We start from the raw sequence: 24,605 nt of genomic DNA, 5'->3' as shown, positions 1-24,605 counted from the left end.
GACGGACACACGAGGGGGGGCCCAGCTGGACGGACACACGAGGGGGGGCCCAGCTGGACGGACACACGAGGGGGGGCCCAGCTGGACGGACACACGAGGGGGGGCCCAGCTGGACGGACACACGAGGGGGGGCCCAGCTGGACGGACACACGAGGGGGGCCAAGCTGGACACACGAGGGGGGAACCCTGGCTGGACACGCAAGGGGGGGGGCCCTGGCTGGACACGCAAGGGGGGGAGCCTTGGCTGGACACACAAGGGGGGAGCCCTGGCTGGACACGCAAGGGAGGGGAGCCCTGGCTGGACACACAAGGGGGAGCCCTGGCAGGACACACAAGGGGGAACCAAGGTGGACCCAGGCAAAGGGGGGTGGGCAGGATGGGTATATGGGGGGCAGGCTGGACACATGGAGGCCAGGATGGATATATGGGGGGCAGGATGGATATATGGGGGGGCAGGATGGATATATGGGGGGGCAAGATGGATATATGGAGGCCAGGATGGATATATGGGGGGGGGCAAGCTGGACTTATGGAGGCCAGGATGGATATATGGGGGAGGGGGGGCAGGCTGAACACATGGAGGCCAGGATGGATATATGGGGGGGGACAGGCTGGACACATGGGGGGCTAGGATGAATATGTGGGGGGGGACGGGCTCGATACACATGGGCTAGCATAAATATATGGAGGGGCACGCTGGATATATGGGGCGTGTCAGGATGGATATATGCAGGGGGTAAGGGCAGTATGGATATATGAGGGGAGAGGCTGGACACATGGAGGCCAGGATGAATATGTAGAGGGCAGGCTGGACACATGGAGGATATATGGGGGGGACATATGGGGGCGCAGGCTGGAAACATGGAGGCAAGGATGGATATGTGGGGGGGCAGACTGGCACATGGGGGGGCTAGGATGGGTATATGGGAGGGGGCAGGCTCGATACACATGTGCTAGGATAAATATATGGAGGGGTCACACTAGACAAATGGTGGCCAGAAGGGACATATGGGGGTGCCTGGCTAGACAAGGGACTTAATTACTGTTTGGGAGCCAGATTGAGGAACATACTTTATTAGTTTATGGTGACCAGTGGGGAACATTATTACTTTAGATTCCAGTTATTATTACATTATTACTTCTGTAATATAATTTACTTTTTAGGAAATTGTTTTCCATGGGATGGGACAAAAGAGAGGTCCTGTTACTGTGCAGGACGGCACTATGTTGCTTTTTTTCTTCAACTGGTGTAGTGTAGAGGTCGGGGGGGGGAAAGTGGGAATATTCTCTAGAAGAGATCAGTTATTAATAACTGTGTGTTATTTTCTGCAGAGATGATTCCTGGCTGGAAGAAGTGATGGCTGTCTGTGCCAGATGAAGAAGAAAAGCGAAGATGAAGGACTTCACCTAGAGACATCACTGGTGAGTCAGTGTATTACATGTACACTTACACTACACACGTGGTCAAAATTGTTGGTACTCCTCGTTTAATGAAAGAAAAACCCACAATGGTCACAGAAATAACTTCAATCTGATAAATTACAAATTTTTGAAAATGAAGAGATGAAAGTCAGACATTGATTTTCTGCTTCCACAGAATTTAAAAAAAAATTAACCTCATGAAATCGGCCTGGACAGAAATGATGGTTCTTCTTAACTTAATATTTTGTTGAACCTTTTGAGGCGATCACTGCAATCAAACGATTCCTGTAACTGTCAATGAGACTTCTGCGCCTCTCGACAGGTATTTTGGCCGACTCCTCATGAGCAAACTGCTCCAGTTGTCTCGTGTGTGAAGGTTGCCTTTTCCAGAATGTTTCAGCTCTTTCCAAAGATGCTCCATAGGATTTAGGTCAGGGCTCATAGAAGCCACTTCAGAATAGTCCAATGTTTTCCTCTTAGCCATTCTTGGGTGTTTTTAGCTGTGTGTGTTTTGGGTCATTATCCTGTTGCTAGACCTGCGACTGAGACCAAGCTTTCTGACACTGGGCAGCACATTTCTCTCTAGAATCCCTTGATAGTCTTGAGATTTCATTGTACCCTGCACAGATTCAAGACACCCTGTGCCAGGTGCAGCAAAGCAGCCCCAGAACATAACAGAGCCTCCACCATGTTTCACAGTAGGGACAGTGTTCTTTTCTTGATATGCTTCATTTTTCCATCTGTGAACATAGAGCTGATGTGCCTTGCCAAAAACTTCAATTTTTGTCTCATCTGTCCATAGTACATTCTCCCAGAAGCTTTGTGGCTTGTCAACATGTAGTTTGGCAAATTCCAGTCTGGCTTTTTTACTATTTTTTTTTTCAACAATGGTGTTCTCCTTGGTCGTCTTACATGAAGTTCACGGTGGATAGTACGATCTGACACTGATGTTCCTTGAGCTTGAAGTTCACCTTTAATCTCTTTAGAAGTTATTCTGGGCTCTTTTGTTACCATTCATATTATCCGTCTCTTTGATTTGTCATCAATTTTCCTCCTGCACCCACGTCCAGGAAGGTTGGCTACAGTCCCATGGATCTTAAATTTCTGAATAATATGTGCACCTGTAGTCACAGAAACATCAAGCTGCTTGGAGATGGTCTTATAACCTTTACCTTTTAACATGCTTTTCTATAATTTTCTTTCTAATCTCCTGAGACAGCTCTTTCCTTTGCTTCTTCTGGTCCATGTTGAGTGTGGTACACACCATGTCACCAAACAACACAGTGAGTATCTGTAGCCCTATATACAAGCACAGTGAGTATCTGTAGCCCTATATACAAACACAGTGAGTATCTGTAACCCTATATACAGGCACAGTGAATATCTGTAACCCTATATACAGGCACAGTGAGTATCTGTAGCCCTATATACAGGCCCACTGACTGATTACAAGATTGTAGACACCTGTGATGCTAATTAGTGGACACAACTTTATTTAACATGTCCCTTTTGTCACATTATTTTCAGGGGTACCATCATTTCTGTCCAGGCCGATTTCATGAGTTTAATTTTTTTTTTAAATTCAGTGGAAGCAGAAAAGCAATGTCTGACTTTCATTTGTTCATTTTCATAGATTTTTTATTTATTATTACTTTTGTCAGATTCAAGTTATTTCTGTGACCATTGTGGGTTTTTCTTTCATTAAACGAGGGGTACCAACAATTCTGACCACGTGTGTGTATATAGTATATACAGAACTCCTGTGTATGTCACTGGTGATCACTATATTATGTATACACTATATACAGAGCTTCTGTGTATAATGTCACTTGTGACCACTGTATTACCTGTGCAATATATACAGAGCTCCTGTGTATAATGTCACTGGTGACCACTGTATTACCTGTACACTATATACAGAGCTCCTGTGTATAATGTCACTGGTGACCACTGTATTATCTGTACACTATATACAGAGCTCCTGTGTATAATGTCACTGGTGACCACTGTATTACCTGTGCACTATACACTATGTACAGAGCTCCTGTGTATAATGTCACTGGTGACCACTGTATTACCTGTACACTATATACAGAGCTCCTGTGTATAATGTCACTGGTGACCACTGTAATACCTGTACACTAAATACAGAGCTCCAGTGTATAATGTCACTGGTGATCACTGTATTACCTGTACACTGACACTCTATACAGAGCTCCTGTGTATAATGTCACTGGTGAACCCTGTATTACCTGTACACTGACACTATATACTGAGCTCCAGTGTATAATGTCACTGGTGGTCACTGTATTACCTGTACACTGTACACTATATACAGAGCTCCTGTGTATAATGTCACTGGTGATCCCTGTATTACCTGTACACTGACACTATATACAGAGCTCCTGTGTATAATGTCACTGGTGATCCCTGTATTACCTGTACACTGACACTATATACAGAGCTCCTGTGTATAATGTCACTGGTGGTAATAACAGTGTTGTTAGTATTGTGGTTTGTATTCATGATCAGTATTGTAGTATTTGGTCACTTTGGGGTGGTAATATGTGGTCTGGTCATGGTGTGGCCGTATTTGTTCCTTGTATGTAGTATTATTCGGTCACTATGTGGTGGTAATATGTGATCTAGTCATGGTGTGGCGATATTTGTCCCTTTTGTATGTGGTATTATTGGTGTTGATATAGTGGACTGTGTTGTGTATGGCAGTCATTTTGTTCTTGCTGATATTAACTAGGAAAAGATTTTTTTCCATTAGGCCACAGCCCCACCATCAGTATTCGGTCAGTATTTTTTCTCAGGAGTAGCTGCCAAAACCAGGAGTGGGTGATAAATACAGAATTGGTGACTTGTTTCTATTATACCTTTTCTCTGATTGTTCCTCACCTGGTTTAGGCTCCCACTCCTGAGAAAAATTACTGACCAAATACTGATAGTGGGGCCGCAGCCTTAGAGATTAAATACTTGGACCAGAGCGGCAGAGATGCACTTACAGGGGTTCTCTGGTGAAAACAAGTAATCACCTCTCCACAGGATCAGTGATGATATTGATTGGTGGGGGTCTGACTGCTGGGACACAATCGGCAGAATGTGGAGCTTTTCTCCCCATTAGACTGGAGCTCGTGTGAGATGCGACCACTCATCCAGTCATTCCCTCAGTGACTGTGAGCGCTGCTCTTTTTTGGAAGCTGCATTTTAGAATGGGGATAAGTGTCCTGTCAGGGATGAAACTTCCCCATTCTTCTGATAGGCGCCTTTTCCAATGTTCGGACCCAAACGATCAATAAGTGATCACCGATCCTGTGGATCCCATGGATCGGTGATAATTTGTTTTAACCAAAGAAGCCCTTTAATGCAAACTACCGTAATTGTACATCCCCGTTATAGTGGTGCACAGTAGATGTGCAGGAGCCGCCAGTCAATGCTCCACTATAACAGGGATAGCGGATAACAGATATTTGCATATGGCTGTAGGTGGGCCCCTAGAGTCAGTTCTCCCTGTGGGCCCCAGACACCCCAGTCCGACCCTGGCTGTACATACAAGTAAGATCACTGAGGTCAGTGATTGGCTGCAGTGGTCACATGGAAGGACGTGACATCATCATGCAGGGATATAAACAAACTCCATCAATAACTCCAGGAGCCACCACTGGACACGAAGGAGAAATAAAAGTTGAATATTGTTCTTGTATTTTTCTTTTGTTTGTTTTTTTTTGCTGTTTTTAACACCTTGTCTGCTGCCTTTTAGAACCCAGATTTTAACCCTTTAAAGGGTAACTCCACCCAAGCGGCATCACCTACTATTATCGATCTCCTATCATTACATCTCCTACCAATACGGTGAATATTGTGTCCTGTAGTGTCTGTACTCACCTACACAGTCCCGCCCGGGGCTGGAGGGGTTGAGATCTTGGTATCCGGGTTTGCACTGACATTGATAGCTGCCCACAGTGTTGGTGCAGGTCGCCAGCTGGGAGCAGTTGTTGGCGCTTGCCGAGGCGCACTCGTCTATATCTGCACATGAACATAAAATAATAACCAATGTGAAATAAAAAAATGCCATATTATAATAAAAATTTGATATTGTTATATTCCTGCCTGTATCACAATATGGATATTCCAAGAATAGTGTTTCCCTTTAAAGAGTAACTAAACTGTTATGTTTTATAATTTTTTCATGTGTGTAAAGTTCTGAAACTTTGCAAGGCACTTTATTAGAAAATGTTCTTCATTCCTGTAAAAAAAAATAATTGCATGTACGTGGTTTCGAAATCCCGGCTTTTCCTCAGTCTATTCGCCTGTCTTCGTCTACATTGATATCAGGCCTGGAGTACAGATGATGGCAGTGACAGGATCTGATTAGCACCTGTGTCTCACTAACTCTGGGAATAAGCGGCTGCAGGAGATTGTTCTGATAAGCAGAATACTCAGAGGAGGAGACAGGTGCTAACACTGTAACTGCCATCATCTGTACTCCAAATGAGTACTTTCTTTTATCAGTCCAACTAAAGTCAGGCAAATAGCAATGAAAACAAATCCCCAAATAAAGTGATTTGCAAAGTTTCATAACTTTCCATACTGGACTAAATTTTATATATATATATATATATATATATATATATATATATATATATAAATATAAAAAAGTTAACTTACACTTTAAGATTGGATTTTATCAGGTAATTTGATAGACAAAGAAGCAACCAATACCTGTTAAATGTCCCTGCCTCTACTGCGCTGACACTCCAGGGGTCCCGGCCATATTTGTCCTATGCTTATAACATCACACACATACAGGTGACCAGAGCAGCCAATCAATGGTTTCATGCTGTACATACAAGCAATACTACTGAGGTCAATGATTGGCTGCAGTGGTCACATGGAAGGGCATGACATGATCATACAGGATGTAAAGAAAGACATTCAAGAACCCCAGGAGCCACCACTGGAGAGGCAGGCGAAATAAAAGTTGAATATTCTATTTTGTCTTTTTAGTTGTTTTTTTTTGCCTTTTTAAGGACTCTTTGACATGTCAGTATTTCTGGTACGTGTGTTTTTTTTTATTTTATTCTTATTTTTACAGTTGGAGACAGCAGGAGCAGAATACTACTCTCAACATTGTCCCCTGCTGGTGCTGATCACAGTGCAAGCAGGGGACAATGATGATGGCAGCATTCAGCACCCGGCACTTGGGAACAGCACTAACTGTACCGCTAATTCCCAGATATCAGTACGTGTGATCCTGATGTGGCACACGGTTGCCACACATATGCCACACAGGTGTATACGGACACAGATATTTCTGGTACTGGTTTTTCCAGTACCGGAAATATCCAGACGGGTGAAACCGGCCTAACACATTGTTTGTCTGTTTTTTAAAACCCAAATTACCCCTTTAATGGGTAACTCCACACAAGCAGCTTCTATTCTTAATCTCCTACCATCAAAGGAAGATTTGAAACAGCAAATACTATACTATATATATTTTGCCCTGTAGTGTCTGTACTCACCTACACAGTCCCGCCCGGGGATGGAGGGGTTGAGATCTTCGGTTCCTTGTTTGCACTGACATTCATAGCTGCCAACAGTGTTGGTGCAGGTCGCCAGCTGGGAGCAGTTGTTGGCGCTTGCCGTGGCACACTCGTCTATATCTGCACATGCACATAAAATATGAATCAATGTGAAATAAAAAAACAAAACAGCCATATTACATTAAAATAAGATGCTGTCATAACCCTGCTCATATCATGGTTTCCAAACCCCGGCTTTTTCACAGTCTAGTCACATGCCTTCATCTGCATTGATATCAGAACTGGAGTACAGATGATGGCAGTGACAGGGTCAGATTAGCACCTGTCTCTCACTAACTCTGGAGAGGCGGAGGAAATAAAAAATGAGTATTGTTTTGTTTTGTTTTTTGTTGTTTTTTGAACACATTGTCTTACTTTAAAACCCCAGATAACTCCTTTAAAGGTTAACTCCACCCAAGCGGCATCACCTACTATTCTCCATTTCCTACCATCACAGAGGAGGGTTTGAAAAACAAATACTGTATATATTTTGTCCTGTGTAGTGTCTGTACTCACCTACACAGTCCCGCCCGGGAATGGAAGGGTTGAGATCTTCGGTCCCTGGTATACACTGACATTGAAAGCTGCCATCATTGTTGGCGCAGGTCGCCAGCTGTGAGCAGTTGTTGCTGCTTGTATTGCTTGCTGTGCCACATTCGTCTATATTTCCACAAACAGGGCATAAAATAAAAACAAACGTGAAATTAAAAAGAAAGAGTAAACTCATTCGGTCAGTGAATCTAAAACTAAAATACATCAGCGGTGCCGAGACTCTGCCATACCTGCTACACATGTGATCCCTGGGACACCAGGACTGGTGTCAACAAATCCAGAAGAGCATGCACAAGTGTATAAGCCGTCATATGGTGTGCAGGTCGCATTCCCAGAGCATCCATTCTGCCCAGATGAACAGCTGTCCAGAGCTGCAAATAAAGCACATACATTTATACATAAACAAAGCATAAATGTATAGAAGAATATTGATAAGCCAGAAATACATATTATTATCTATAGGGGGCAGTATTATATCAGTTATATTCCTGTACTTAGAAAGCAGTATTATAGTTGTTATATTATTGAACATAGGGAGCAGTATTATAGTAGTTATATTCTTGTACATAGGAGCAGTATTATAGTAGTTATATTCTTGTACATAGGGGCAGTATTATAGTAGTTATATTCTTGTACATAGGGAGCAGTATTATAGTAGTTATATTCTTGTACATAGGAGCAGTATTATATTAGTTATATTCTTGTACATAGGGGCAGTATTATAGTAGTTATATTCTTGTACATAGGGGCAGTATTATAGTAGTTATATTCTTGTACATAGGGGCAGTATTATAGTAGTTATATTCTTGTACATAGGGGGCAGTATTATAGTAGTTATATTCTTGTATATAGGGGGCAGTATTATAGTTGTTATATTCTTGTACATAGGGGGCAGTATTATAGTAGTTATATTCTTGTACATAGGAGCAGTATTATAGTAGTTATATTCTTGTACATAGGGGGCAGTATTATAGTAGTTATATTATTGTACATAGGGGGCAGTATTATAGTAGTTATATTCTTGTATATAGGGGGCAGTATTATAGTTGTTATATTCTTGTACATAGGGGGCAGTATTATAGTAGTTATATTCTTGTACATAGGAGCAGTATTATAGTAGTTATATTCTTGTACATAGGGGGCAGTATTATAGTAGTTATATTATTGTACATAGGGGGCAGTATTATAGTAGTTATATTCTTGTATATAGGGGGCAGTATTATAGTTGTTATATTCTTGCACATAGGGGGCAGTATTATAGTAGTTATATTCTTGTACATAGGGGCAGTATTATAGTAGTTATATTCTTGTACATAGAAGGCAGTATTATAGTAGTTAAATTCTTGTACATAGGGGGCAGTATTATAGTTGTTATATTCTTGTACATAGGGGGCAGTATTATAGTTGTTATATTCTTGTACATAGGGGGCAGTATTATAGTAGTTATATTCTTGTACATAGGGGGCAGTATTATAGTAGTTATATTCTTGTACATAGGGGGCAGTATTATAGTAGTTATATTCTTGTACACAGGAGCAGTATAATAGTAGTTATATTCTTGTACATAGGAGCAGTATAATAGTAGTTATATTCCTGTACATAGGAGCAGTATTATAGTAGTTATATTCTTGTACATAGGGGGCAGTATTATAATAGTTATATTCTTGTATATAGAGGCAGTATTATAGTAGTTATATTCTTGTACATAGGGGCAGTATTATAGTAGTTATATTCTTGTACATAGGGGGCAGTATTATAGTTGTTATATTCTTGTACATAGGGGGCAGTATTATAGTAGTTATATTCTTGTACATAGGGGGCAGTATTATAGTAGTTATATTCTTGTACATAGGGAGCAGTATTATAGTAGTTATATTCCTGTACATAGGAGCAGTATTATAGTAGTTATATTCTTGTACATAGGGGGCAGTGTTATAGTAGTTATATTCTTGTAAATAGGGGCAGTATTATAGTAGTTATATTCTTGTACATAGGGACAGTATTATAGTAGTTATATTCTTGTACATAGGGAGCAGTATTATAGTAGTTATATTCTTGTACATAGGGGCAGTATTATAGTAGTTATATTCTTGTACATAGGGGCAGTATTATAGTAGTTATATTCTTGTATATAGGAGCAGTATTATAGTAGTTATATTCTTGCACATAGGGGGCAGTATTATAGTTGTTATATTCTTGTACATAGGGGGCAGTATTATAGTTGTTATATTCTTGTACATAGGGGGCAGTATTATAGTAGTTATATTCTTGTACATAGGGGCAGTATTATAGTAGTTATATTCTTGTACATAGGGGTCAGTATTATAATAGTTATATTCTTGTATATAGGGGCAGTATTATAGTAGCTATATTCTTGTACATAGGGGCAGTATTATAGTAGTTATATTCTTGTACATAGGGGGCAGTATTATAGTAGTTATATTCTTGTACATAGGGGGCAGTATTATAGTTGTTATATTCTTGTACATAGGGGGCAGTATTATAGTAGTTATATTCTTATACATAGGGGGCAGTATTATAGTAGTTATATTCTTGTACATAGGAGCAGTATAATAGTAATTATATTCTTGTACATAGGGGCAGTATTATAGTAGTTATATTCTTGTACATAGGAGCAGTATTATAGTATTTATATTCTTGTACATAGGGGGCAGTATTATAGTTGTTATATTCTTGTACATAGGGGGCAGTATTATAGTAGTTATATTCTTATACATAGGGGGCAGTATTATAGTAGTTATATTCTTGTACATAGGAGCAGTATAATAGTAATTATATTCTTGTACATAGGGGCAGTATTATAGTAGTTATATTCTTGTACATAGGAGCAGTATTATAGTAGTTATATTCTTGTACATTGGGGGCAGTATTATAGTAGTTATATTCTTGTACATAGGGGGCAGTATTATAGTAGTTATATTCTTGTACATAGGAGCAGTATTATAGTAGTTATATTCTTGTACATAGGGGCAGTATTAAAGTAGTTATATTCTTGTACATAGGGAGCAGTATTGTAGTAGTTATAGTCTTGTACATAGGGAGCAGTATTATAGTAGTTATATTCTTGTACATAGGAGCAGTATTATAGTAGTTATATTCTTGTACATAGGGGCAGTATTATAGTAGTTATATTCTTGTAAATAGGGGGCAGTATTATAGTAGTTATATTCTTGTACATAGGAGCAGTATTATAGTAGTTATATTCTTGTACATAGGGGCAGTATTATAGTAGTTATATTCTTGTAAATAGGGGGCAGTATTATAGTAGTTATATTCTTGTACATAGGAGCAGTATTATATTAGTTATATTCTTGTACATAGGGGGCAGTATTATAGTAGTTATATTCTTGTACATAGGGACAGTATTATAGTAGTTATATTCTTGTACATAGGGGCAGTATTACAGTAGTTATATTCTTGTACATAGGGGGCAGTATTATAGTAGTTATATTCTTGTACATAGGAGCAGTATTATAGTAGTTATATTTTTGTACATAGGGGCAGTATTACAGTAGTTATATTCTTGTACATAGGGGGCAGTATTACAGTAGTTATATTCTTGTACATAGGGGCAGTATTACAGTAGTTATATTCTTGCACATAGGGGCAGTATTATAGTAGTTATATTCTTGTACATAGGGGCAGCATTATAGTAGTTATATTCTTGTACATAGGGGCAGTATTATAGTAGTTATATTCTTGTACATAGGGGGCAGTATTATAGTAGTTATATTCTTGTACATATAGGCAGTATTATAGTAGTTATATTCTTGTACATAGGAGCAGTATTATAGTAGTTATATTTTTGTACATAGGGGGAGTATTATAGTAGTTATATTTTTGTACATAGGGGGAGTATTATAGTAGTTATATTTTTGTACATAGGGGGAGTATTATAGTAGTTATATTTTTGTACATAGGGGGCAGTATTATAGCAGTTATATTTTTGTACAGAGGGGGCAAAGAGATCAATAACCCATTATGTAGTAGCCGTCTCATCTTGAGTCATGATTTGTGTAAACCTTAATGCAAAAAGTGTATTTAACAATGACTGCTTGGTACAGGCCCAATATCTAATGCTGAACTACTGCCAGATTCCGATGACAACATTTATTTTTCTTATCTAGAAGTATCTGCCACTATGACGTCAGGTAAGGGGGAGATATTGATGTGGGAACTAACTGGAATTTACCAATATTCTCTATGACAACTTTACTCCTGACTGAAATCAGAGCAGGACAATCTCTCAGTAGTGCAGCCTCCGGCTTTGGGCTGTAACTTCCCACCTGGCACAATATCTCTACGTACCGTTATACACGGCGGTTGATGCATTTATTATCATGACAGTGCTTTGATTAAGGGCATCAGTGAAATCTCTCGTCACATTTTGCACCGTGATATTGTCCGCGACGTTGGTGATCAGGTCGTAATCCGCAACGACGCTGCCTTTTGTCAGGCTCTTCAACTCAACTCTCATTCGACCAGAGTTGATCAGGTCAGTCCAAAGAGCGCTTAGGAATTTTAGTAACTGCATATTAGAAGATAAATGTGAGACTGAATATTAGCACGTGTGATAATCGGCCCAAGGTATAAATCCTGCTTTCAGTGCAGAATTGTGAGTTCAGCTCTGCAGTATAGTTTAGACTAATCCAGATTACGGAGGATAAATAGAATGTGTATATAACGCTTCTGTACCCTTTAGGTTATTTGTACCGCATACTTAGATCCAGAGTAGCCACATTCACAGGAAAGTAAGTGTACCTAACCCGTCATCATCTCACGGCTGAATCATATCAGTAAATATTTGTCTTCATAAGGAACAATTGTAAAAGCTGAATTACTGCGTTAACTCACATCTACATGATTGGTGCATGTGTCAGCGGCTGGAGCCTCCCGCAAATGTCTGACATGAAGATAAGAAGGTTCTGCAATAAGTCTTCATATACATGTAAAAGTGCAGGCACCCCAATAACAGTCATTTTGACCAGGGGTGCCAAAACTTCTACATGTCACTGTAGATATTTAGAGGAGGGCGCTAGAAGCGGATCTGTTACTGGTGGGCATGTCTCTGTGTCTATATATACAGTACAGACCAAAAGTTTGGACACACCTTCTCATTTAAAGATTTTTCTGTATTTTCATGACTATGAAAATTGTACATTCACACTGAAGGCATCAAAACTATGAATTACCACATGTGGAATTATATACTTAACAAAAAAGTGTGAAACAACTGAAAATATGTCTTATATTCTAGGTTCTTCAAAGTAGCCACCTTTTGCTTTGATGACTGCTTTGCACACTCTTGGCATTCTCCTAAATGAGGTGTGTCCAAACTTTTGGTCTGTACTGTATAGCATAGAGTATATAGCCAAATTCCCCTGCCCAGGTACCCTATCCCCACATATAGCACACAGTATATAGCCAAGTCCCCCTCCCCTACATATAGCACACAGTATATACCCAGATACCCTATCCCCACATATAGCATACAGTATATAGCCAAGTCCCCCTCCCCTACATTTAGCACACAGTATATACCCAGGTACCCTATCCCCACATATAGCACACAGTATATAGCCAAGTCCCCCTCCCCCACATATAGCACACAGTATATACCAAAGTCCCCCTCCCCCATTTATAGCACACAGTATATAGCCAAGTCCTCCTCCCCCACATATAGCACACAGTATATACCCAGGTACCCTATCCCCACATATAGCACACAGTATATAGCCAAGTCCCCCTCCCCCACATATAGCACACAGTACATAGCCAAGTCCCCCTCCCCTACATATAGCACACAGTATATACCCAGGTTCCCTATCCCCACATATAGCATACAGTATATACCAAAGTCCCCCTCCCCCATTTATAGCACACAGTATATAGCCAAGTCCTCCTCCCCCACATATAGCACACAGTATATACCCAGGTACCCTATCCCCACATATAGCACACAGTATATAGCCAAGTCCCCCTGCCCCACATATAGCACACAGTATATAGCCAAGTCCCCCTCCCCCACATATAGCACACAGTATATAGCCAAGTCCCCCTCCCCTACATATAGCACACAGTATATAGCCAAGTCCCCCTCCCCCACATATAGCACACAGTATATAGCCAAGTCCCCCTGCCCCACATATAGCACACAGTATATAGCCAAGTCCCCCTCCCCCACATATAGCACAAAGTATATAGCCAAGTCCCTCTCCCCCACATATAGCACACAGTATATAGCCAGGTAACCTATCCCCACATATAACACACAATATATAGCCAAGTCCCCCTCCCCTACATATAGCACACAGTATATAGCCAAGTCCCCCTCCCCTACATATAGCACACAGTATATACCCAGGTAACCTATCCCCACATATAGCACACAGTATATAGCCAAGTCCCCCTCCCCTACATATAGCACACAGTATATACCCAGGTACCCTATCCCCACATATAACACACAATATATAGCCAAGTCCACCTTCCCCACATATAGCACACAGTATATAGCCAAGTCCCCCTCCCCCACATATAGCACACAGTATATAGCCAAGTCCCTCTCCCCCACATATAGCACACAGTATATAGCCAAGTCCCCCTCCCCCACATATAGCACACAGTATATACCCAGGTACCCTATCCCCACATATAGCACACAGTATATAGCCAAGTCCCCCTCCCCCACATATAGCACACAGTATATAGCCAAGTCCACCTCCCCCACATATAGCACACAGTATATAGCCAAGTCCCCCTGCCCCACATATAGCACACAGTATATAGCCAAGTCCCCCTCCCCTACATATAGCACACAGTATATAGCCAAGTCCCCCTCCCCTACATATAGCACACAGTATATACCCAGGTACCCTATCCCCACATATAGCACACAGTATATAGCCAAGTCCCCCTCCCCCACATATAGCACACAGTATATAGCCAAGTCCACCTCCCCCACATATAGCACACAGTATATAGCCAAGTCCCCCTGCCCTACATATAGCACACAGTATATAGCCAAGTCCCCCTCCCCCACATATAGCACACAGTATATAGCCAAGTCCCCCTCCCCCACATATAGCACACAGTATATAGCCAAGTCCCCCTCCCCCACATATAGCACACAGTATATAGCCAAGTCCCCCTCCCCCACATATAGCACACAGTATATAGCCAAGTCCCCCTGCCCCACATATAGCACACAGTATATAGCCAAGTCCCCCTCCCCTACATATAGCACACAGTATATAGCCAAGTCCCCCTCCCCTACATATAGCACACAGTATATACCCAGGTACCCTATCCCCACATATAGCACACAGTATATAGCCAAGTCCCCCTCCCCTACATATAGCACACAGTATATAGCCAAGTCCCCCTCCCCTACATATAGCACACAGTATATACCCAGGTACCCTATCCCCACATATAGCACACAGTATATAGCCAAGTCCCCCTGCCCCACATATAGCACACAGTATATAGCCAAGTCCCCCTCCCCCACATATAGCACACAGTATATACCCAGGTACCCTATCCCCACATATAACACACAATATATAGCCAAGTCCACCTTCCCCACATACAGCACACAGTATATAGCCAAGTCCCCCTCCCCTACATATAGCACACAGTATATACCCAGGTACCCTATCCCCACATATAACACACAATATATAGCCAAGTCCACCTTCCCCACATATAGCACACAGTATATAGCCAAGTCCCCCTCCCCCACATATAGCACACAGTATATAGCCAAGTCCCCCTCCCCCACATATAGCACACAGTATATAGCCAAGTCCCTCTCCCCCACATATAGCACACAGTATATAGCCAAGTCCCCCTCCCCCACATATAGCACACAGTATATACCCAGGTACCCTATCCCCACATATAGCACACAGTATATAGCCAAGTCCCCCTCCCCCACATATAGCACACAGTATATAGCCAAGTCCCCCTCCCCTACATATAGCACACAGTATATACCCAGGTAACCTATCCCCACATATAGCACACAGTATATAGCCAAGTCCCCCTCCCCCACATATAGCACACAGTATATAGCCAAGTCCCCCTCCCCTACATATAGCACACAGTATATACCCAGGTACCCTATCCCCACATATAGCACACAGTATATAGCCAAGTCCCCCTCCCCTACATATAGCACACAGTATATAGCCAAGTCCCCCTCCCCTACATATAGCACACAGTATATACCCAGGTACCCTATCCCCACATATAGCACACAGTATATAGCCAAGTCCCCCTCCCCCACATATAGCACACAGTATATAGCCAAGTCCCCCTCCCCCACATATAGCACACAGTATATACCCAGGTACCCTATCCCCACATATAACACACAATATATAGCCAAGTCCACCTTCCCCACATATAGCACACAGTATATAGCCAAGTCCCCCTCCCCTACATATAGCACACAGTATATACCCAGGTACCCTATCCCCACATATAACACACAATATATAGCCAAGTCCACCTTCCCCACATATAGCACACAGTATATAGCCAAGTCCCCCTCCCCCACATATAGCACACAGTATATAGCCAAGTCCCCCTCCCCCACATATAGCACACAGTATATAGCCAAGTCCCTCTCCCCCACATATAGCACACAGTATATAGCCAAGTCCCCCTCCCCCACATATAGCACACAGTATATACCCAGGTACCCTATCCCCACATATAGCACACAGTATATAGCCAAGTCCCCCTCCCCCACATATAGCACACAGTATATAGCCAAGTCCACCTCCCCCACATATAGCACACAGTATATAGCCAAGTCCCCCTGCCCCACATATAGCACACAGTATATAGCCAAGTCCCCCTCCCCCACATATAGCATACAGTATATAGCCAAGTCCCCCTGCCCCACATATAGCACACAGTATATAGCCAAGTCCCCCTCCCCTACATATAGCACACAGTATATAGCCAAGTCCCCCTCCCCTACATATAGCACACAGTATATACCCAGGTACCCTATCCCCACATATAGCACACAGTATATAGCCAAGTCCCCCTCCCCCACATATAGCACACAGTATATAGCCAAGTCCACCTCCCCCACATATAGCACACAGTATATAGCCAAGTCCCCCTGCCCCACATATAGCACACAGTATATAGCCAAGTCCCCCTCCCCCACATATAGCACACAGTATATAGCCAAGTCCCCCTCCCCCACATATAGCACACAGTATATAGCCAAGTCCCCCTCCCCCACATATAGCACACAGTATATAGCCAAGTCCCCCTCCCCCACATATAGCACACAGTATATAGCCAAGTCCCCCTCCCCTACATATAGCACACAGTATATAGCCAAGTCCCCCTCCCCTACATATAGCACACAGTATATACCCAGGTACCCTATCCCCACATATAGCACACAGTATATAGCCAAGTCCCCCTCCCCCACATATAGCACACAGTATATAGCCAAGTCCCCCTCCCCCACATATAGCACACAGTATATAGCCAAGTCCCCCTCCCCCACATATAGCACACAGTATATAGCCAAGTCCCCCTCCCCTACATATAGCATACAGTATATACCCAGGTACCCTATCCCCACATATAGCACTCAGTATATAGCCAAGTCCCCCTCCCCCACATATAGCACACAGTATATACCCAGGTACCCTATCCCCACATATAGCACACAGTATATAGCCAAGTCCCCCTCCCCTACATATAGCACACGGTATATAGCCAAGTCCCCCTCCCCCACATATAGCACACAGTATATAGCCAAGTCCCCCTCCCCCACATATAGCACACAGTATATAGCCAAGTCCCCTTCCCCCACATATAGCACACAGTATGTAGCCAAGTCCCCTCCCCCACATATAGCACACAGTATATAGCCAAGTCCCCCTTCCCCACATATAGCACACAGTATATAGCCAAGTCCCCCTCCCCTACATATAGCACACAGTATATAGCCAAGTCCCCCTCCCCCACATATAGCACACAGTATATAGCCAAGTCCCCCTCCCCTACATATAGCACACAGTATATAGCCAAGTCCCCCTCCCCCACATATAGCACACAGTATATAGCCAAGTCCCCCTCCCCCACATATAGCACACAGTATATACCCAGGTACCCTATCCCCACATATAGCGCACAGTATATAGCCAAGTCCCCCTCCCCCACATATAGCATACAGTATATACCCAGGTACCCTATCCCCACATATAGCACACAGTATATAGTCAAGTCCCCCCTCCCCCATATATAGCACACAGTATATAGCCAAGTCCCCCTCCCCCACATATAGCACACAGTATATAGCCAAGTCCCTCTCCCCCACATATAGCACACAGTATATAGCCAAGTCCCCCTCCCCTACATATAGCACATGGTATATAGCCAAGTCCCCCTCCCCCACATATAGCACACAGTATATAGCCAAGTCCCCCTGCCCCACATATAGCACACAGTATATAGCCAAGTCCCCCTCCCCTACATATAGCACACAGTATATAGCCAAGTCCCCCTGCCCCACATATAGCACACAGTATATAGCCAAGTCCCCCTCCCCCACATATAGCACACAGTATATAGCCAAGTCCCCCTGCCCCACATATAGCACACAGTATATAGCCAAGTCCCCCCTCCCCCACATATAGCACACAGTATATAGCCAAGTCCCCCTCCCCCACATATAGCACACAGTATATACCCAGGTACCCTATCCCCACATATAGCACACAGTATATAGCCAAGTTCCCCCTCCCCCACATATAGCACACAGTATATAGCCAAGTCCCCCTCCCCCACATATAGCACACAGTATATACCCAGGTACCCTATCCCCACATATAGCACACAGTATATAGCCAAGTCCCCCTCCCCCACATATAGCACACAGTATATAGCCAAGTCCACCTCCCCCACATATAGCACACAGTATATAGCCAAGTCCCCCTGCCCCACATATAGCTCACAGTATATAGCCAAGTCCCCCTCCCCCACATATAGCATACAGTATATAGCCAAGTCCCCCTGCCCCACATATAGCACACAGTATATAGCCAAGTCCCCCTCCCCTACATATAGCACACAGTATATAGCCAAGTCCCCCTCCCCTACATATAGCACACAGTATATAGCCAAGTCCCCCTCCCCCACATATAGCACACAGTATATACCCAGGTACCCTATCCCCACATATAGCACACAGTATATAGCCAAGTCCCCCTCCCCCACATATAGCACACAGTATATAGCCAAGTCCACCTCCCCCACATATAGCACACAGTATATAGCCAAGTCCCCCTGCCCCACATATAGCACACAGTATATAGCCAAGTCCCCCTCCCCCACATATAGCATACAGTATATAGCCAAGTCCCCCTGCCCCACATATAGCACACAGTATATAGCCAAGTCCCCCTCCCCTACATATAGCACACAGTATATAGCCAAGTCCCCCTCCCCTACATATAGCACACAGTATATAGCCAAGTCCCCCTCCCCTACATATAGCACACAGTATATACCCAGGTACCCTATCCCCACATATAGCACACAGTATATAGCCAAGTCCACCTCCCCCACATATAGCACACAGTATATACCCAGGTACCCTATCCCCACATATAGCACACAGTATATACCAAGTCCCCCTGCCCCACATATAGCACACAGTATATAGCCAAGTCCCCCTCCCCTACATATAGCACACAGTATATAGCCAAGTCCCCCTCCCCTACATATAGCACACAGTATATACCCAGGTACCCTATCCCCACATATAGCACACAGTATATAGCCAAGTCCACCTCCCCCACATATAGCACACAGTATATAGCCAAGTCCCCCTGCCCCACATATAGCACACAGTATATAGCCAAGTCCCCCTCCCCCACATATAGCACACAGTATATAGCCAAGTCCCCCTCCCCTACATATAGCACACAGTATATAGCCAAGTCCCCCTCCCCCACATATAGCACACAGTATATAGCCAAGTCCCCCTCCCCTACATATAGCACACAGTATATAGCCAAGTCCCCCTCCCCTACATATAGCACACAGTATATACCCAGGTACCCTATCCCCACATATAGCACACAGTATATAGCCAAGTCCCCCTCCCCCACATATAGCACACAGTATATAGCCAAGTCCCCCTCCCCCACATATAGCACACAGTATATAGCCAAGTCCCCCTCCCCCACATATAGCACACAGTATATAGCCAAGTCCCCCTCCCCTACATATAGCATACAGTATATACCCAGGTACCCTATCCCCACATATAGCACTCAGTATATAGCCAAGTCCCCCTCCCCCACATATAGCACACAGTATATACCCAGGTACCCTATCCCCACATATAGCACACAGTATATAGCCAAGTCCCCCTCCCCCACATATAGCACACAGTATATACCCAGGTACCCTATCCCCACATATAGCACACAGTATATAGCCAAGTCCCCCTCCCCTACATATAGCACACGGTATATAGCCAAGTCCCCCTCCCCCACATATAGCACACAGTATATAGCCAAGTCCCCCTCCCCCACATATAGCACACAGTATATAGCCAAGTCCCCCTCCCCCACATATAGCACACAGTATGTAGCCAAGTCCCCTCCCCCACATATAGCACACAGTATATAGCCAAGTCCCCCTTCCCCACATATAGCACACAGTATATAGCCAAGTCCCCCTCCCCTACATATAGCACACAGTATATAGCCAAGTCCCCCTCCCCCACATATAGCACACAGTATATAACCAAGTCCCCCTCCCCTACATATAGCACACAGTATATAGCCAAGTCCCCCTCCCCCACATATAGCACACAGTATATAGCCAAGTCCCCCTCCCCCACATATAGCACACAGTATATAGCCAAGTCCCCCTCCCCCACATATAGCATACAGTATATACCCAGGTACCCTATCCCCACATATAGCACACAGTATATAGCCAAGTTCCCCTCTCCCACATATAGCACACAGTATATAGCCAAGTCCCCCCTCCCCCATATATAGCACACAGTATATAGCCAAGTCCCCCTCCCCCACATATAGTCTTTTGCTTTGATGACTGCTTTGCACATTCTTGGCATTCTCTTGATGAGCTTCAAGAGCTATTATCTATCTATTATCTATCCATTATCTATCATCTATCTATCTATTATCTATCTATTATCTATCTATCTATCTATTATCTATCTACTATCTATTATCTATCATCTATCTATCATCTATTATCTATCTATTATCTATTATCTATCTATCATCTATCTATCTATTATCTATCATCTATCTATTATCTATCATCTATCTGTTATCTATCTATTATCTATCTATCATCTATCTATTATCTATCTATTATCTATTATCTATCTATTATCTATCTATTATCTATCATCTATCTATTATCTATCATCTATCATCTATCTATTATCTATTATCTATCATCTATCATCTATCTATTATCTATCATCTGTCTCTGATGCAGTCACCACCTGCCTTTTCTCACCTCATTAATGAAGTCTTTCTCAAACTTCTTGAAGGCTTGGCTGTTTTTGTCGGCGTAGTCCTCGTTGTAGTCCTGATTTATCACCTTGACTGTTGCAGTAAATATTCTGGCAGCTGATGAGGCAGAACAGGTGATAACAGGTACATCAGTCACGGTAAAGCGCGGAGTCGCGGTTATAATGTACGGGTCATTATAATGCCTTATCGGCCTGATATATGCTGCATCTCATGTACTAAGACAAGACACGTGAAGATGTGCACATTTCACCCTGCACCATCCATACATCACGCCCGGCTGCGCTTTCCGTGCGGAGGCCAAGTGCGTGGGCCGCGGGCGATGACATGGGTCATATATTGCAGTGGGAAATCCAAACAAGCAAGTGTGTCTGTGTATGGAGAGGGCAATGTCAAGTAGTGGAAAATGGCTGACTGTCATCAATCAGCGGCTGGACCGGTCACACTATGGTCCCCCGCGCCTGCAGAACATCGCACCATTGCTTCAACTTTGTGTTTGTTTTATGTTACTTTTTGTACTTATTTCTATGTATTTTTATATTTACACCGCAGCCGGTGATTCACAGGTAACGTCTTCTTAGGTATCTTGTCACAATATCCACAAGACTTCAGGAAATGCCGAATGAAGTGTCAGTTCCTGAATGATGTCTATCTAAGTAGTCTTTAAACAAGGCAAGGAACATATTCATTCCCGCTGGTGGGGATTAGATACAAGGTAAATACTTACATCATGGAAAAACAGTAAGAAAAATATTTATTCAACTGTTAACACCAGCGGCAAACGAAAAAGCGTTGGTCACGATTCAAAAATAGCGCCACACCTGGCTATAGGCTGTGTGTGGTATTGTACCCTAGCTCCGTTCACTTCAATGGAGCTTTAATATTGGTCACAACTAGAGATGAGTGAAACAAATTGACCTCAAATTTTTCCCAAAAATCCCCAAAATTAAAATTTACCCGAATCCAATTTTTTTCCCTGGAGAATCCAGCAAAATGTAAAATATGTCTAGTTCTTCCACCTTCTACCTTCGTTCTTCTATTTTCCTTCTGGCCAAATCTTCCATTCACTAGGCCCCACATTAATGATATGCAACGCGATCCATGTTATGACGTGGGATCTAGTGAACAGATGATCCAGGCGGAAGGAAGATAGAAGACAGAAGAGCCGATCCAAGGACCGGCTGCTATGGGACAGGTTCAGGGAGGGCCATGGAGAGGTGCGTATAAGTTTCTTTGTATTTTTTTAATCCCTTCATTTCCCTCCCTCTCTAAAAATCAGATTTCAGAATATCTGCTCAACTCTATTCTCGACCTATTGCAAGGTGTGTGACACTGTTTATGGAAGAAATCTGGCAATAATGATCTTCACGTAGATATACAGTACAGGACAAAAGTTTGGACACACCTTCTCATTTAAAGACTTTTCTGTATTTTCATGACTATGAAAATTGTACATTCACACTGAAGTCATCAAAACTATGAATTAACACATGTGGAATTATATACTTAACAAAAAAGTGTGAAACAACTGAAAATATGTCTTATATTCTAGGTTCTTCAAAGTAGCCACCTTTTGCTTTGATGACTGCTTTGCACACTCTTGACATTCTCTTGATGAGCTTCAAGAGGTAGTCACCGGAAATGGTCTTCCAACAATCTTGAAGGAGTTCCCAGAGATGTTTAGCACTTGTTGGCCCTTTTGCCTGTGCCCAGTGTCACCAGCAAAGCCCCCCCACACCATCACACCTCCTCCATGCTTCACGGTGAGAACCAGGCATGTAGAGTCCATCGTTCACCTTTTCTGCGTCACACAAAGACACTGTGGTTGGAACCAAAGATCTCAAATTTGGACTCATCAGACCAAAGCACAGATTTCCACTGGTCTAATGTCCATTCCTTGTGTTCTTTAGCCCAAACAAGTCTCGTCTGCTTGTTGCCTGTCCTTAGCAGTGGTTTCCTAGCAGCTATTTTACCATGAAGGCCTGCTGCACAAAGTCTCCTCTTAACAGTTGTTGTAGAGATGTGTCTGCTGCTAGAACTCTGTGTGGCATTGACCTGGTCTCTAATCTGAGCTGCTGTTAACCTGCGATTTCTGAGGCTGGTGACTCGGATAAACTTATCCTCAGAAGCAGAGGTGACTCTTGGTCTTCCTTTTCTGGGGCGGTCCTCATGTGAGCCAGTTTCTTTGTAGCGCTTGATGGTTTTTGCAACTGCACTTGGGGACACTTTCAAAGTTTTCCCAATTTTTCGCACTGACTGACCTTCATTTCTTAAAGTAATGATGGCCACTCATTTTTCTTTACTTAGCTGCTTTTTTCTTGCCATAATACAAATTCTAACAGTCTATTCAGTAGGACTATCAGCTGTGTATCCACCAGACTTCTGCACAACACAACTGATGGTCCCAACCCCATTTATAAGGCAAGAAATCCCACTTATTAAACCTGACAGGGCACACCTGTGAAGTGAAAACCATTTCCGATGACTACCTCTTGAAGCTCATCAAGAGAATGCCAAGAGTGTGCAAAGCAGTCATCAAAGCAAAAGGTGGTTACTTTGAAGAACCTAGAATATAAGACATATTTTCAGTTGTTTCACACTTTTTTGTTAAGTATATAATTCCACATGTGTTAATTCATAGTTTTGATGCCTTCAGTGTGAATGTACAATTTTCAAAGTCATGAAAATACAGAAAAATCTTAAAATAAGAAGGTGTGTCCAAACTTTTGGTCTGTATTGTATATGTGAGATGATCAGATGGAAAAATCTGCAAACACAGACCTAAATTACAAAAAACTGTTACCTACAGCCACCACTAGAGGGAGCTTATGAGCTTACTGCATACTGCTTTTTTAATGAAGTTCAATGGATAACCTGTGTGCAGTAAGGTCTTTATCTCTCCCTAGTGGTGGCTACAGGTATCTAAAAAAAATGTTCATGTATCTATTCCTATGCAATGTGTTTTAAGCTATGAATGGAGCTACTTCTGCTATAAAATAAATTATTAAATGAATCCTTGAAAAGTGTTATAAAAATTATTATGTGTACCACAAAAATGTATGCAAGTTTTGTTTTTAAAGGAAACAAGTGTATTTTAACAGTTTACCAAAAAACAGCCACTTACTTGTCCAGACCACCAAGGTATAATTTGCTTTCTGAGGGCAAAAAGTCTGCTGCACCGATATTTGATACTGAGTTGAAGGCAAAAGATCGGTGACGCTCTGTTTTGTGTCTGACGTATCAATCTGTTTTATGACTTGGCTGTTGTTGGACACTACCACTCTGTAGACAGCGTTGGTTGGCGCCCTTTGTTTGATAAGGTTAAAGATAATCAAATCACTGGTGGTGTTGAGTAGTTCTACAGAAACATAGGCACGACCTGCAAAAAGAAATGGAGCCATTAGTCCACAACAGGCATATTATACTGAATCTTCAGCACTGAACAATATTATGGTTCCTT

The 24,605-nt window shown here is 42.7% G+C and overlaps 1 protein-coding gene across 1 annotated transcript in view; it reads right to left on the bottom strand.

Moving 5' to 3' along the window:
* The window catches only part of LOC141238891 (uncharacterized), a 63,912-nt gene that overhangs the window by 18,628 nt on the left and 20,679 nt on the right, over window positions 1–24,605 (bottom strand). The window contains exons 3-9 of the mRNA XM_073668488.1: window positions 24,270–24,524; window positions 21,132–21,244; window positions 11,892–12,111; window positions 7,793–7,933; window positions 7,527–7,670; window positions 6,951–7,091; window positions 5,314–5,454 (exon numbers count right to left, since the gene is read on the bottom strand). Coding sequence (XP_073524589.1) covers window positions 5,314–5,454; window positions 6,951–7,091; window positions 7,527–7,670; window positions 7,793–7,933; window positions 11,892–12,111; window positions 21,132–21,244; window positions 24,270–24,524 — 1,155 coding nt within the window. The remainder of the gene's footprint in view (window positions 1–5,313; window positions 5,455–6,950; window positions 7,092–7,526; window positions 7,671–7,792; window positions 7,934–11,891; window positions 12,112–21,131; window positions 21,245–24,269; window positions 24,525–24,605) is intronic.

This window comes from Phyllobates terribilis, unplaced genomic scaffold, assembly GCF_046119375.1.
Source record: "Phyllobates terribilis strain yellow unplaced genomic scaffold, ASM4611937v1 Scaffold_2__4_contigs__length_985480577, whole genome shotgun sequence".
Taxonomy (NCBI): domain Eukaryota; kingdom Metazoa; phylum Chordata; class Amphibia; order Anura; family Dendrobatidae; genus Phyllobates; species Phyllobates terribilis.
This window is presented reverse-complemented; position numbering and strand designations above follow the sequence as displayed.